Source organism: Phodopus roborovskii, unplaced genomic scaffold (assembly GCF_943737965.1).
Source record: "Phodopus roborovskii unplaced genomic scaffold, PHOROB, whole genome shotgun sequence".
NCBI classification, from domain to species: Eukaryota; Metazoa; Chordata; class Mammalia; order Rodentia; family Cricetidae; genus Phodopus; species Phodopus roborovskii.
The window spans coordinates 12,778,334-12,794,093 of NW_026126567.1; the positions used below are offsets into that span (position 1 = coordinate 12,778,334).

A 15,760-nucleotide genomic window follows, 5' to 3' on the forward strand; every position below is an offset into this window, starting at 1 on the left:
GAGGTAAGTATGTGAGAGTGATAGACAATAAATAGACATGACACCGCCTTAAGGTCTGTAGTAGAATAAGGCAAGCTCCTCGGCTCTGTCTGGTCTCTGCCTTGTATTTGCAAACACCACAAGCCAAGAGTGATTCGTATATTTTCCAAATATTTTTTTAAACTTAAAGAAGCATGATAAGAAGGCATTAGAATTATGCACAACCCAGATATCAGTGTCCACGTAGCTTTACTGAAGCCCAACTATGCACACTGTCTATAGCTTTCTGTGCTCAGTGGAAATCAGATTCAGAGTTAAGTGACAGTTCTTGTAGCCTGAAAACATGAAACATTTACTGTCCTCTACATTTTTCTGACCTCTACTGTTCCATCTAATCTGTGATTTGTGAGGCATGTTGGTGACTTGGGAAATATGTACTGTAGTTACCTGAGCTATGTCACCAAAGTGCCTGACGCTAGGCACTGGCGTGTAGAGGAGGTGGCATTGTGAGCAGCTTATCCAGCGAAGACTTCCAGGACGGGATAAGTGGGATTTGAACAGAGCTTGAGGCGCAGTAGAACTCGGGGAGACCAGAGAAGGCCGTCATTGTGTGCGTCAGCATGCGGGGTCGAGTGAGGCTGTTGCCAGGCACAGTTGTCACATGACCCTGGGCACACTTCTGTCATTGCCCCGGTAAAATGGAAAGGGTGCTTAGAGACACCCCACTGTCTCAGAGATGTAGCTAACGGCAAATGAGATAACGTGGGCGTCTCTCGTGCCACAGAAGTGGGTGAGTGTTAGTGGTGTGGCTAGCTGTGGCCGAACAAGGAGGCAGACTTAAGTCTTTGATTTCGGGGCTTCTTTGTGTGACATTATCTTGTAGGCAGGAGGGGTCCACGGGGAAGAAAAATGTCAAGGAATGGAGAAGGTTGGGAAAGCATTCTTTTAATAAGTCACGATTTGTGACAGCTTTGGATATTACGTCAGTTACCGGCTATTGATCATAACCCTGTACATAAACTTCCTCTATGAAAACAGTCAGGCTGTTCAGTGGACAGATGTGATAAACTCATTTTGAAGATGAGAAAGGGAATTGAGTGATTTGCACAAGGTTGCCTAGCCAAGCAGAGACCCAGGGGATCCAAACTTGGTCCTGTGTTCTGTGTTTCTGTACGTGGTGCCGTCCACCATATGCTCATATGAAGTGCGGAGTGGGATCTCCTTTGCTTTGTGTGTGGTGTGCACATATGCATGTGTGTGTGTGTGTGTGTGTGTGTGCGCGCGCGCGCACGCATGCACATCTGTGTGATATATGTACCGTGTGCATTGTGAGTGCAGGCCTGCACCCACTGCAATGCATGTGCGAAGGTCACAGGACAGCTTTCGGGCATCGGTCTCTCCTTCCGTGGTGGGTTCCAGAGACTGAACTCAGGGCTTCAGTCTTGTGTGCAGCAGGAATCTGTTCCTAATGCACTATCACGCTGCCCTCTGCCTTCGCATAACTATCCGCATGAACATGGACACGTATTCACAGGAGAAGACCATGATGCCAAGATAATTTGACCATCATTCTCGGTTCTTCTGTGGGATTAAAATTGGACCAGCCGCCTGGCAGCTATAACTGCAATTATCAACCCAGGAAGTCCATGCAGAACTTGAATACTGACTTCCTGATTGGGGTAAACTGTCCCCCCCCCCCCCGTGCGAGTGGGGCAGGGAGCCTCCCTCTCTGTGTCCCTTTGCAGCAAAAAATGCCACAACCTCAAGGCACATTCTTATTTTTTACCACACGACCACCCTAAGTCTGCATAGATAGTTCTACAAGTTGTTGCATTCCTGCAACCCCTAAAAAGCTTTTTCCAAAAACATGTTTTAGTTTAAGTCGACGGGTGGTTTGGCAAGCCAAAGACCAAATGTGACCCACTGAGTCAAATTTAAACCCAGGACTGAAATTAGGGCATGCCGATGCCAAGCCCCGGTGGGTTGTGATGCACATAATAGCCTGGCTCTTGGTGCAGGTTCCATAGCCACAGTAACCTTGGATTAATTTGATGCATCACACACTTGGTGGCCTTCCTGAGATGGAGGGTGGCCTCAGCCGTCAGGGGCTTAAAACTAGTGGTGTCTGAAACAGAGGGAAGGGCACCAGCAGCAAGTCACAACTGCAGTGCATGGCCCTATCTTGAAATAGCTCTCAGAGATCATTTAAATTGCTGTTTTCGTATTGCTCTAACTGACTTTGCCCGTCCCACCTTAGAAACTACTGAGTCGGAAACACGCTTTTTGTATGTGTGTGAGGACTAAGAATGTAAACACATACTAACACAGGTCTTAGAAGTGTATATATTTTTATTGAAGTCCACCTTGGAGTCTAGCCTGACTCAGAACTTACTACAGAGTGGACAGGTGAACTGAGTTTTAAGTACCAATCTAATGCCCATCCAAGAAGGACACTCACGAAGATACTGCTGTTACACTTTTATTTTATATGCTTTGGTGTGAAGGTGTCAGATCCCTTGGAACTGGAGTTACAGACAGTTGTGAGCTGCCATGTGTGTGCTGGGAGTTGCACCTGGGTCCTCTGGAAGAGCAGCCAGTGCTCTTAACTTCTGAGCCCCCTCTCCAGCCCTAAGGATATGTATGGCTTCTTGAAAAAAGGCAGAACCTGGTTGGCCAGGATTTGGCCAGATGGAGAGGCGGGTAGGTTTGCGGGAACAAATTGTGTATGCACAGAGCTGGAGACAGGAGGGGGCAGGAGCGAAGAGGGATGATGATGGGCTGAAACTCAGCCTCGTCGAATCATTGGGGGGGGGCACTCTGGGGTAGACGAGGCCACACTGGAAGAGTTGGGGAGGAAGACAAGGCTGCTCAGGCCTGTACAAGTCAGGGACCCTTTGTAAGTTCCAGAGTAACTGGGTAGATGAAAGACGGAGAGACAAGTTTCCCTTGGCTGAGGATACAATTAATTCATATAAACTTGGCCTCGGTCGTTATTTTAACTCTCTTAATTCAAGAGCTGTTTCACTTGCAAATAATATTTACCCAATCTTGACATGCCTGCGGATAATTAATGTGACTGAGATTTTTTTTCCCTCGCACAACCTGCCAGTGTTCAAGCTCAAAGTCAGGGCAGAACTCTCCAGGTTTGTGATCCATTGAATAAATAAGGATCTTAGAAATACACAGTGCCCGGTGCAGGCAGAGGTGCTGCCTAATATAACTGAAGGCTTTTACAAATGACACCGCCTTCCAGTGGACACCCAGCCTGGCCGCTGAGCACAAGACACATAGCTGAGGCTTCATGAGGCTGGAACTCTTCGCTGCTTTTGGTCATGCCAGCAGATTTTCCAAACAAGTTATGGAAAGCCTCTTCCTAGGAGATGGAAGAATTTGAACACAAACCTATCCTTTTCTGATAGTGTTTTGTTTGTTTGAGACGGCGTCTCCGTGTTGACCAGGCTGGCCTCAAACTCACAGGGATCCAACTGTTTCTGCTTCCCAGGTGCTGGGATTAAAGGCATGTGCCACCACACCCAGCCAAGACACAAATATGTTCTTATATAGTATTAACAATACCCCTCATGAGATAGAATATACATGGTCAATCTCCATTCCAGTTTGACCTTTTAAACTGCCAGGAAGGGGAAGCTGCTATTTATTTTTTGATTATCAGCACCCCTGTAGAGGTCAGGTTGCCTGCCCTTCAGGGAGTGTTTGAGATTGTTTTTCCTGATTGGTAGGTAACTTCCTCCTAAGCCCCCTGTGCTACTTCAGGAGCCACACACACTCTTATACCATATGAACTCCAACCTGGAAGTCCAGGCAATCTAGAATCACGTCGTTTGACTGACAAGAAGCATCTCGTCCCAAGCATCAGAGCATCCGGGTCGCCCGTTTCCAGAAATAATAGACTTCAGTCCTCAGAGACAGATGTGTAAGAACCAAGTGTGTGTGGAGAAGCTGTATGCAATACACAGGGGTGAGGTAGTAAACTGAGTTCCCCCTGGGGTTTGGAAACAGAGCTTCTGATTGGACAGGCAGCAAGTATGTGAAAGGCCAGCAAAATCGTGCACAAGGAGCAGTGAAGGTTCAGGAAAGTAAGATGGCAAAGGAGGTTGGTTTTCTTGTAAGATGTCAGGGGAGATCTCTCTGCTCCCTATCCAGGCAACATTTGAACTAAGACCTAAGGGATAGATGTGGCAGAGACAGAGAGAGCCCCACAACTAGGGTTGAACTTAGCCTGTCCAGCGAATGCAGTTGGACTATATAGCAGGGACAGAATGAGTTGAGGGCCATTATGCAAAAGGAAGCTGGAGAGGGACAGGAAGTAGGTCCCGGAGGATCTTGTCAGTTGTGAAAAGGAGCTTGGGGGTTTCCCTAATGCAGAGGGACGCCCTCTGAGGACTCTGAGTGGGGAAAATGACATGATCTTTATTAGCGCTGGGCTAGCAAGACAAGTCAACTGGTAAAGGCACTTTCCCACCAAGAGTGATGACCTGAATTCAGTTCCAGAGCTCACACAAAAGTGAAAGTGGAGAACTGAACCAACTCCCACAAGGTGTTCGTGTTAGTATCCATTCACATGCAGTGAATGTGTGCACACACACACATACACAAACGTGCACACACACGCAAATTTGCACACACACACACGCACAAATGTGCATACACACGCATGCACTCACGTTTTTGAGTAAAAGATGATGGGAGAGAAATTGCTTTTGCCCCGTGGCTCTCCAAACATCACGCCAAACTGTGGCTGGCACACACACTGAGATTTGCTACATGGCTTTGCTTGCAACTAGATTCTTCCCCAATTCCTCCAAAACCAGCATGAGTTGAGGCTGAATGTCAGGATGTGGTTTGGGCATGTGGTCGTCGTCCCCCCCCCCCCCCCCCCGCCTCCAGTGGCAAAGCTTCATTCTGTCACTGCACAGTGAGTAGTCCTCATACTCAATGGCAGGTTCCCACACTGCCCGCTCACAATGACACTGTGGCATTCAGGACAGCCTACAGCTTAACTACCTCTTCCTCACTGTCTTCTGCCTCTCCTTCAACACAGCCACACATTACTGGCACCTGAGCTGAAATTCGCCCTTCAGAAAACAGCTACTTCCAAACAAGACATTTCCCTCTCATCTCCCCTTCTCTTGTGGCAAAGGGCAAAGGATCCAATTGGCTCAATCATCCTGGTAAACAAATGCTGTATACAAACTTACTCGCTGGGGCAAATAGCTCTCTTAACAAAACAATAGACAGGTTTGACGCCATCATTGTTGATTGGTGTCCCATGACACTCTCTGCTGGTTCTTGGCAGTAGAGTTATGGATGGATGTAAGAGGTTAACCCAAAGCTGTTGCCTCTTTCTAAGCGTGTTAGAATATTTTCTGGGCATTATTTCACCTTGGCATGTGATCACCAATCACAGTACATGGTTGATATAAAATGTCCAGATTCTTTCCCCAGACAATGACCAGTCATAATAGCGCTACAGTCATTAGAATAAAATGTGGCCCTACATGCCAAATTGTTGACATATCCTTCACTATGGGGGTCCTGAGTGCTACAAAAATACATATTTTCTGTTGGAGATGTCTGGACTCAAGTATCGACTCCCATACTATTGTACTTGACTTCTTAGCGTCTTCCTTTGTTGGGTGAGGAACTTAACATCTTTGTCATTGAAAACTGAGCCCACACAGGTGAACTCTGTGGCACCGTCTCTGCACACAGTAAATGTCCATTGCTGTCAGCAAAATATGACTTCAAGCAAGAAGCACCTCTGCAGGTCATGAGATGTGTCAACAGAGAGCTGTTGAATGCATCACAAATAAAGATGTCAGAGGAATATTAAAATCTGAAAGTGTTTCGTTGATGCCATATACAACTGAAACACAGAGGCTTTAAACAAGCTGTTCTTTAGCTAGTACTTGGCTATTATCCACATGGCAATAGTTTTATCTCGCTGTCTTCTCTGTATTATGATGGAAAGCTGCTAATAATAAGCTACTAAGTATATTCTCCTGGCACATTGTGAGTGTTTGATGAACTATTTGATCTTCACAACAGTTCTAAAGCAGGTGCTGTCATTATAAAAAACAGTTTGACTCTGGGACTTTTCACTTACAATCTCTATGATGTATACCAGAAATAAGCCCAGGACTACATCTGGCCCTTCACTGGTTTTTGTAAATAAAGTTTTATAGATACATACCTGGTACACACTGATTTACATATTGTCTATGGTTGTATTTGTGTTACAGTCTCAGGGCATTTTTAGTATAAAGACTGAATAACCCACCAACCTTAGAACAGGTGCTGGGAACGATGGTGCATGACTTTCATCCCAGCATTCAGGATGCAGAAGCAGGTAGATCTCTGTGAGTTCAAGTCCAGCCAAGGCTGTTTCACAGAGAAACCCTGTTTAAAAACAAACAAAAGCAATTATTGTTTGGCCCCTTAAAAATTTTGCCTACTCCAGTTGTCAACCTTAAACTCCCATAAAAGACTGGAATTGGGGAGAAGAATAATTTTCTCAGTGATAATAACACTTCATGCTTGGCACTCGGTAAGTTTTTGTCTCTGTCTCACTTGATTCTCATAGCAATCCTGTAGGTCATCTTTTCTGTTGCTGTTTTGTGTTTCCTGAGATAGGCTTTTTATTGGCTTTTACATGTACGCAAACAAGCCGGATGGCAATAAACTCCGTTCGGATAGGGGTCATGTGTTTTTGTCATCATTCCCTGTCATCTGTCTCAATGCTAGGGACAGCGTGGACACACAGAGATTCTTGTTAAATGATTGGCAGTTACAAAGGTCACCCAGGCGGAGAATCCTGTCCTGTTCCAGGTCTCCACAGCTGCCTTGCTGTGACAACAGGGACTTTCCCTGCAGTTAGGGTGAGAAAAGCGTTGACATGTCACCCCTCTGTCACTTAACAGCAGTTACTCCTCTCCCCCGTCAGTTAAGGAAGATAATATCAGCCAGCCCAAAGAGACTTTTGCTTCCCCTAAATACAGTCTGCTGCCAGGGCTGCTACAGAGGAGGGTTCTTATTTATTTACTTTTCCTTGTGATCGGTGCCTTCTTAGGCTAACACTGACACTCTCCGGAGCTGGTGGTCACGAGGCACCCATGTCTTGGATGCATTTCTGGCTGATCGCAGGCTGCCTGCCCTGCAGGAGCAGGCTCCAAGCTCCAGGCTTTTGTTGTCTTTCATCTTGCTTTATGCTGGTCATGTGAGGCTCTGGGTATTAATAAACCTCAGCCTGGCTTTGCACACAGCCTGCTGTTGCTCAGGGAGAAAATGAGAGGTTTGTGTTCTTCTCTCCCCGGTCACGTGCTCGTGGGTTGCTGAACTGAACCAGACAGGCACAGAGAGCTTTGGTCTCTGTAGATGGACAGAGTGTCTGCCTGGGTGTGTTTCGATGCGCCCACCATCAGCATCTCTCTTGTCAACCCCTCGGCTTCTCAGTTTAGGTCCCTAGCGCTGAGCACAACACAGTGGTGTCACGTCCTCCTCCTCCAGGTCAGGAGGCCGTACCACCCACTGTACACGTCAAAGATATCAACCCCGGCAGGAAAACATTTGAGGTTGAAAACTTTCTTTCCGATTTAGAGAAAAATTACGTTCAAGGGGCTAGGTCTATATATGGTTTGACAGAGACCCAGAGGGGACAGAGTGTTTAAGTTAGTCCCTGGACACTGAGGCGCCCCGAACCACCCATGGGTCCCAAGTTCTTCCTCCTCTACAGTCAGCTTTTGTTTTCACTTCTTGTGTCCCCATTCTGTTTTGTTTTGGCAGTGCACGCTTTTGGGGTTTACCTTGTTTCCTTCTTCTGCCTTGATTCCAGCATCCAGCACTGTGTCATAGTCCAGTGATGAGGGACCTCACATGGAATCAGCCAGGGCCCTGGTCTGCCACAATGCTCTCAGAAAGCTTGCAGGGCTGAGACTGTAGCTTGGTGGGTAGCATGTGTGCTTGGCATGCTCGAAGGCCAGTGCTTAATTCCCAGCATCTCGTAAAACAGGCGTGGCGGGATGCACCAGTAATCCCAGCTCTACAGAAGTAGAAAATGGGGGATCCGGAGTTCAAGGTCATCCTTAGCTACGTAGCATAGTAACTTTGAAGGCAGCTAGACTATGTGAGGCCCTGTCTTAAAACAAAACAGACTGAAAATTTTGTTCCTGCTCAAAAATAGCCTGTTTAATTTTGTGATGAGAGAGAGTCCAGGGTTCCATTGAAGTTTTCTAGGAGCAGAGAGTCCAAAAAGTGATGGGTCTTAGTTTTCTATTTTCGCTTTCTTTTTAGAATTAGCACATATTAATGACACCCAGTAATAAATTTAACTGTGATATTCTCACATTCACTTCTGTTACCTCTCTAGTGTGGCTCCCTGACTGGATCTTAGTTTTCTAAGTCCGTTTACTAAGCCTGAGTCTGTGGAGTTTTTCTTGGTGACTTTATTTGTCTTGCTTCTGATGAAATAGTTTGGGCTCTATAGCAACCTTTTGTGTGGCGATTCTTCGAAACACACAGTGTGTCCTGTCCCTTCCCTGTATGACACAGCTGAGTCCTCTCGCAGGTTGTAAAACAATTCATAAAGCCGGTGTTAAAGTCTCATTCTATTACTGCATGCCTGTGTATGGGCACATGTGTGGTGGTCACAGAAGAACAGCTTTTGGCTCTGTCCTTCTGTCGTGTGCCTGGAAGATCAAGTTCAGGCCGTCGGACTTGCCAGCAAGCGTCTTCACCTGTTCAGCCATCTCACAGGCCCTGGTGATATGCTTGAGCCTCACTTTATCCATCTGAGAAGTGGGTTGAACTGGATGATCTCTAAGACCCCTTGCCATTTTATACTTCGAGAATAGAATCGTCTAGGTTTTTGCTTGTTTGTTTGGGCTTTTCAAGACGGGGTTCTTCTCTAGAGTCCTGGCTGTCCTGGAACTCACTGTGGCTCTAGTTCAAGAGGTTCCAATGGCCTCTCCTGGCCTCTAATGGCACCAGGCACACTCATGCTACGCTTACACAAACACTCATATATATATGAGAGTCTGAAAAAGACCCCATCGAAGTTAACAGATACAAGGCTTTCTCCTCTGAACCTCTGGGAAGAAATAGGTAGATACACTGTCCACCCCTTGGTTTCTCTCCCTTGGCATCTGTCTATTAAAAATGAAAGGTAAATGCAGCAAAGGAATCTAAGCAGACAGGTTTATTGAATGTGAAAAAGCTGACCATGTCTTGGGACAAGTGCATGGTCACCAAACACAAGCTTCCCTGTGCCCTGAGAACAGTGGGAGCCAGTAGACAAGAGTTCAAGCCAGGGCAAGAACAGTTTCCCCTGGGGGTGACTGTGCGGAGCTCCCGTGCTCAGAGGTCATGAGAGGTCTGTTCCCTCTGGAATAGTGTCAGCTCCCCTTTCCCAAATGGACCGAATAGAATGGATTAGCCCTGGCTGAGGCCCAAGCCCTTTATATATAAATGGAAAAAAAGCAATTAAATATTCATCCTGACTCCGAGTTTTGAATTACCGCCATTTGTCTTTCACTGGGAGTGCCTGCTCTTTATTGCCTGGTGGCCTTGCCTGCCATTTATCTCTCTCTCTCTCCCATCAGCCTGTATCTGTGCATCATGTGACTCAAAAGTGAAGATTAGAGGAGAAAAATATCTCTGTATTCTAAGCCTGGCAACTTCTATTTTTATCCACAGCTGTTGGAACTGATAGCGAAGTCGCAGCTCACATCCCTGAGTGGCATCGCCCAGAAGAACTTCATGAACATTTTGGAAAAAGTAGTTCTGAAAGGTGAGCCCTCCCGGCCCCTTTTTATAGGCATGGGAATAGGCAGGTGGATTTTCTCATCAAAGAACATGTCGCTAGATTTAAAGTAATGTGAGTGGATGCCAATGAGTTGTGTCAGCTGAATTCCAGGGCCACCAGCTTCCAGCTCAGAAAAAGGTACCACCCTGAGCCCTTGGCAAAGAACAAGACCACTGCCCTCTTGTCCTCTCTTAAGGATCATCTGTTTGCCTTGCTTTAAGTTTGACTGGCTTTCTCAATGAGGACATGTACCCCTCCCTTAGCCTTGCAGCTTCTATATTCCTAGGGAATGGAGCTGTGTGCAAGGCAGAATGAAGGCATGGACTGAACTAGCGATGACCTGAGACCTCTGGCTCAACTGAATGGCCTCTCACATGGGGGCCCTGATGCATAAGAGAAATGATCTGCCCATGAACATCTAGAAATCATCCAGACAGGGTTAGAACCCAACCTTACAAACCCCAAAATTGCAGTCTTCTGCTGACCATCTAAAATATGTCAGCTGCTGAACAAAAAAAGCCGCTTTCTGACCAGGTGGACCCTTGACGCTGGAGGAGCAACGTACACAGAAAGGAGTTATTTAGAACAAAGAGGGACCTATGTAATGGAAAGTCTACCGTTGGCCCAGGATAGAGTAAGCACAGCTGAGAAAGGAGACAGAGCCCAGTGATGGGAGCAGACGATGGCGAGGAAAAGACCGCCTGTAACACGCGTGGTTTCCATCACATAACCCTGATCTCATTTTTCTTCTCCCCACTCAAGTCCTCGAAGACCAGCAGAACATCAGACTCATAAGGGAACTTCTCCAGACCCTCTACACATCCTTATGCACGCTGGTCCAGAGAGTTGGCAAGTCTGTCCTGGTGGGCAACATTAATATGTGGGTGTACCGGATGGAGACCATTCTACACTGGCAGCAGCAGCTGAGTGGCATCCAGATCACCAGGGTGAGTGCAAGCCCCACTCACCCCACCAAGGTTTCCTCACTCTGGGGATGCAGCAGCGGCCGCTTCTGGTCTGCTGCCTCATCCGTGCGCTGAGGGTGGTAGGTGGTATGAGGAGCATCCCGATAAAGCGGGGTGGGCGGGGAGAAGAACTTGGCAAAACAAGCGGAAGGAATATGAAAGATGACAGGCAACTGAAACATTGGGCAAAGAAATGGGAACATGGCTATTCGGGGAGGGATGCTGGCTGTCCGCTCAAGGGTTCAGTGAGGCTTGGGGGAGCTCTCTGCCCACTCCCTCAAAAAGAATGAGCTGTTTGTGGCCTGGGGATACTGCCTTGAGTACAATGGAACCCAGAAGACAGTGGCTTGGAGAACTGGTACCACCAGCCTTTTAGAATTTCAGTCCCATTTAATGGTAGTGATGACAAAGGACACCTTTGAACCAAGCCTGAACAAGTAAGAAAATGCTGAGCTAGACTCACTCAGAGCCTGTGGATTACCAGTGTGGTCTTCATTTGGCTCCCATCCTCTTACTGATGAGGGGGATACTAAGGCACACACAACTGTGTGAATGTCGCTGGCGTAATCTCTCAGGGCTCACTAATGGACAGGCACACTTGGGGAGCTCAGGCAACACTTGGCTAATTTATCTAATCACACACCGGGCTGGTTAAGTGGCTTCCGGGGCTCACACAGTTTAGAGCTACACCATGTATCAGGTGAAGGTGACATGCAGACAGAAAACCCTGTGACTCTTCTAAGTAGTTACCTTTCTGTATGATGTTTCCAAAAAGCACATTCTTTCTTTACAATCAGTGGCTTCTCTGAGCCTTGGTTTCTTAAATTCTGCAGCACAGGGAATAATCGGATACCTCTAATGACATGACTTCCTTAGAGTCACTTAGGCCATGACGTCCCTGCTTGTACACACCCACATACGCATGTACGTGCACACACATGCATGTGCCTGCAAACACATGTGTGCAAAGGACCGAACAGAGCCCAAATGTAGGTCATCTTTCAGAAGTTATCACCACCGTTGGATTGTTTTAAGCAAATCAAGCATTTGTCATAAACAGTATAATTGTAAGCATTTGTCCCTGTCTCATCTCTGAAGTAGAGACACAGCTTAACAATGCACATTTAAGACCAGAATTCCCTTCTTCTCTCAGAAAACTCAGGTAGACCCAAGTCTCTATGGCCTGGACTGAATGCATCCTGGTCTTATTCCCCAGAGAAAGTTCCCAGCCAGTGATGGAAACAAACAAGGCCATCTGTTCCAAGGAGATCGCAATTTGGAGGATTCATTTGGATGGCCATGCTTGCCCCTGAACTGTGTTCCCTCTGGCCACCTCAAACAAGCGTGTCTCCTACCCCGATCTCCCATTCCTTACACCTTCATGACCTTATGTCCTTAAAACCCTCCTTGGTTGACCCCAAACACTCTTGAAAGTCAGCCATTGTGACTACTATCACCCCTACTAGGGTGGCGCTGAAGTGGGCATCAGAGCACGCCAGTGATCTTCTCAGCACTGCACAGCAGTTAGGCTAAAGTCAGAAGCTGCAGGCATTTATTCCTAAAATGGCAAAGTGTGCTGAACATCAGTGGTTTCCAAACTTTTTCCCATCTAGTTCTCTTCCAACTGCTTATCCACTGATCCAGCTCATCCAAAAAAAAAAAAAATCAAAACGCTTTTTAATCCAATGAAATCCTCTGCAGAAGGGATCCAGGCCTGATGCTCATCTCTCTCTAACATCTACCTGAGGTGCTCCAGTGAGCCCCACCCTTCCCCTACATGCTACCTCAGGGCCTTTTGGCTCACGGTCTTCCTGGTCCATCCCATCTCTTAAATCTCCTATCACAGTCTTCGTCAGAGCCGTCTGACTAGCTAGAAGGATCTCACACACATACACATCTGTCCCCATCCACTGCTTTTCCAAAAGAAAAGACTTGGTCTCCTGCCACTCTATACCTGGTACTGGCAGTCAGTAGATTTTAGTTGAAGAGTGAATGCTTCTTTGAAGAGACAGTTCCCCACCAACCTGCCTACTGAAGTATATGCTCAGAGTTCCAGGGTGCACGGTTGGACAATATTGTCCTAGATGATGGATGACAGTGATAAGTTACCAACTGCAAGATTCTGACCATTACTCAGCTTCACTTTCGTCACTTGGAAAATAGAGGCAGACATGCTCATCTCATATCCCTGTGTGAGATTTAACATAGGAAAGAGATTGCTTAAGCTAGTCTACAGACAGCAGCTGGAACAGGACCTGGTATATAGTAGTCATTATTATAGCTGAATTAGATGTTGTTATGATCAAAGGCTTGCCTGCACACATACTGTAAGTGCTTCCCATGTGATAATAATCTTATCTAGTAATGAATTGTAACTGTGGCAAATGACTGAAATTTACTTCTATGCATTGTCTCATCTCTTCTACCCAGCCACACTGCAAGATTTTCATTTCTTCGTTTTGTAAGTGAGAAAAAAATCATCCTCAGTATCCACAGAGAATAAATTTCAGAGACATGCCAAGGATACCCTGGATGCCATGGATGCTCTAGTGTCTTGTACAGTGACTCTGCTTAGCCTACATGCATCCTCTTCTGCACTGCAATCATCTTGAGCCTGATTTTAATACCTTATAGGATGCTATGTGCATCGGGCATGATGACAAGAAAGAGTCTACGAAGTCAGTGCAGATGCGTTTTTCCCCCCCTCAGCATTTCCCATCTGTGGTTCATAGAATTCAAGGATGTAGAAACCAAGACCATGGAGGGCAGTCTGTGATTGTGCCCCGAGGTCTGACATCAGACTCCAAAACAGGCTGCTCACAGAGGTTATACTTTAAACCACTGGTAGCTTCTCCACTCCGTCCTCTCCTGAACCCACCAGGGGCGCTGAGCTGTTCTGTTCTGAGAGCTGTATAGTAGGGCTTCCCACATAAATCCCCAACTCTTCTGGGGCTTGGTGACTCGGGCCTGTAATCTCAGCACGCTTGGGAAGTAGAGGCAGGAGAATGGTGAGCTCAAGGTCATCCTCCCTACAGAAAAAACTTGAAGCCAGCCTGGGTTATAAGGTCCTTGGACAGAGAGTGAGGAGGGTGTAAGAGAACAAGAACACACTAATTACCTCAGCCTGGATGATATTTTTATATTTGTCAGAAGGAGAGGTGTGCCAATCCTTGAAAATATTAAGCTGACTTTCACAGTAGACACTTTCCTCTTTGCCCATGGTCTGCCACAGCTGCCCCAGCATAACATTGTTTGCCTTAGAAATATTCATATCTAGTTCTCTCAAGCCAATTTTTATTGGCAAATGTGATTTATATAATAATAAGGGACGAAGGACAAAATTAAGAGAACTGGTTTGTAGGGGGAAAATTAAATATAATTATAGTGCTGTGCAATGTTTTGGAAAATGGGGGCTGGGGTAGATGCAAACGGAGTTTAGCCAAATGCTTGACTAAGGCTTCGAGAGTGACATATTTTTCCTTTTATATGTTTATATTCGAAAGGAAGAAGGCATGCAAGCAGTTAACCATCTATCAGGAATAAGGGCTTGGCATGAGGTCTGGGCAAGGGCTTTGGAAAAGTTCAGGTTTGAAAATCTGACAGAGCGAACTCTGCCAAGCAAACTTGCCTTTAATAGGAGTTAATGTAATAATTGGCCTGGGACTTTTCACCAAAAAAGTAGAGGCTTTGAAGTGCTGGAAACAAAGAGAAAATCCCATGGCAGTTTTATTAGCTCATATGATCAACAGCAGATGATAAATGACAAATAGGTCTAGGGCTTGCTGCGGTCACACAAAGTCCTGGATGTTGCAAACAAATTGACTTCGGCCCAACAGCCTGGGGTAGAAGTGAGCAGTAAAAGTTGTCAAATCACGGACACTTCTGATGAAACAGGAGGCCTGAGTCGCTGCAGGTCCAAGACCATTAGAGCTAGAGGGATCTTCAGTATTCTAAACACAGTCTTTGGGAGCTGAGGAAGCTGAGACCCAGGCTTCCCAGGATGCCATTTGGATCTGCCATCTGCCCATATCACATCCCCTCCCATGCCACGCCCGTTCTTCTCAACAGTCCCCAGTAAGTCCTCCTTGTATGACCAATCTTCCCACCAGTACCTGTCTTCCCTACCAAGGGACTTGGGTGATTTCCAGTACTAAATGGCACTTGGAATCCTAATGAGGCTGGGCTCAAGTAACCCCTGAAGTCCTCCGTGTGTTTGGGCTTCTGTATGTTGATGAGAAAAATAATCCCTATTCCAAGAGTATTGTTTTTCCCTCTGCAGTTCTGCCCCTGTCTACAGTAAGTGTCACAAGGGCCTTTTGTGCTGGACTAGTCAGTCTCCAAGGCCTCCAAGCTAGAGCCTGCCTTCAAGGATGTAGATCTAGGTGAGGTATCTTGAGATCATCAAATTTTAAAATAAGAAAGGGCTTGAATATAAGCTTGGGGCTTTAGTACAAGTTCCTACAGAAGCTCAAGGTGTCTATTACATATAAATGAGTAGTTTGTAAAACCTTCCCTGGAGGGGCTCAGCAGTTACGAGCACTGTTGCTTCTGCAGAAGACCAGGGTTCAGTTCCCACCACCCACATGGGGGCTCACAACCATCTGAAACTCTAGTTCCAGAGGATGTGACACCTTCTGATCTCCAGGGGCACCATGCACACATATGGTGCACACACACACACACACACACACACACACACACACACACACATATATATATGCAGGCAAAACACTCATATTTGTAGAATAAAAGTTTTGGAAATTGAATGTTCCCTGGTGTGAATAGAGCCACCTCTGTTACAGTGGAGCTTAGCTCAAAGGGTTTGGAGCAAACCATTCCCAGAATGTACACAAACACATACACACAAACGCATATCCACAAGCATACATACACAAACCCACACAGATGCATGCATACACATACATATAGCCCTGTAAACACACATACCACACACACAAACACAGGGTCTTTGTGTTATGCTCTTTTTTTTCCCCGT

General features: G+C 46.4%; 1 protein-coding gene across 2 annotated transcripts in view; it reads left to right on the forward strand.

The window, feature by feature from the left end:
• The window catches only part of Fbxo32 (F-box protein 32), a 33,011-nt gene that overhangs the window by 11,951 nt on the left and 5,300 nt on the right, over nt 1-15,760 (forward strand). For both annotated transcript variants that reach the window (XM_051202483.1, XM_051202482.1), the window contains exons 5-6: nt 9,691-9,784; nt 10,562-10,746. In XM_051202483.1, coding sequence (XP_051058440.1) covers nt 9,691-9,784; nt 10,562-10,746 — 279 coding nt within the window. The remainder of the gene's footprint in view (nt 1-9,690; nt 9,785-10,561; nt 10,747-15,760) is intronic.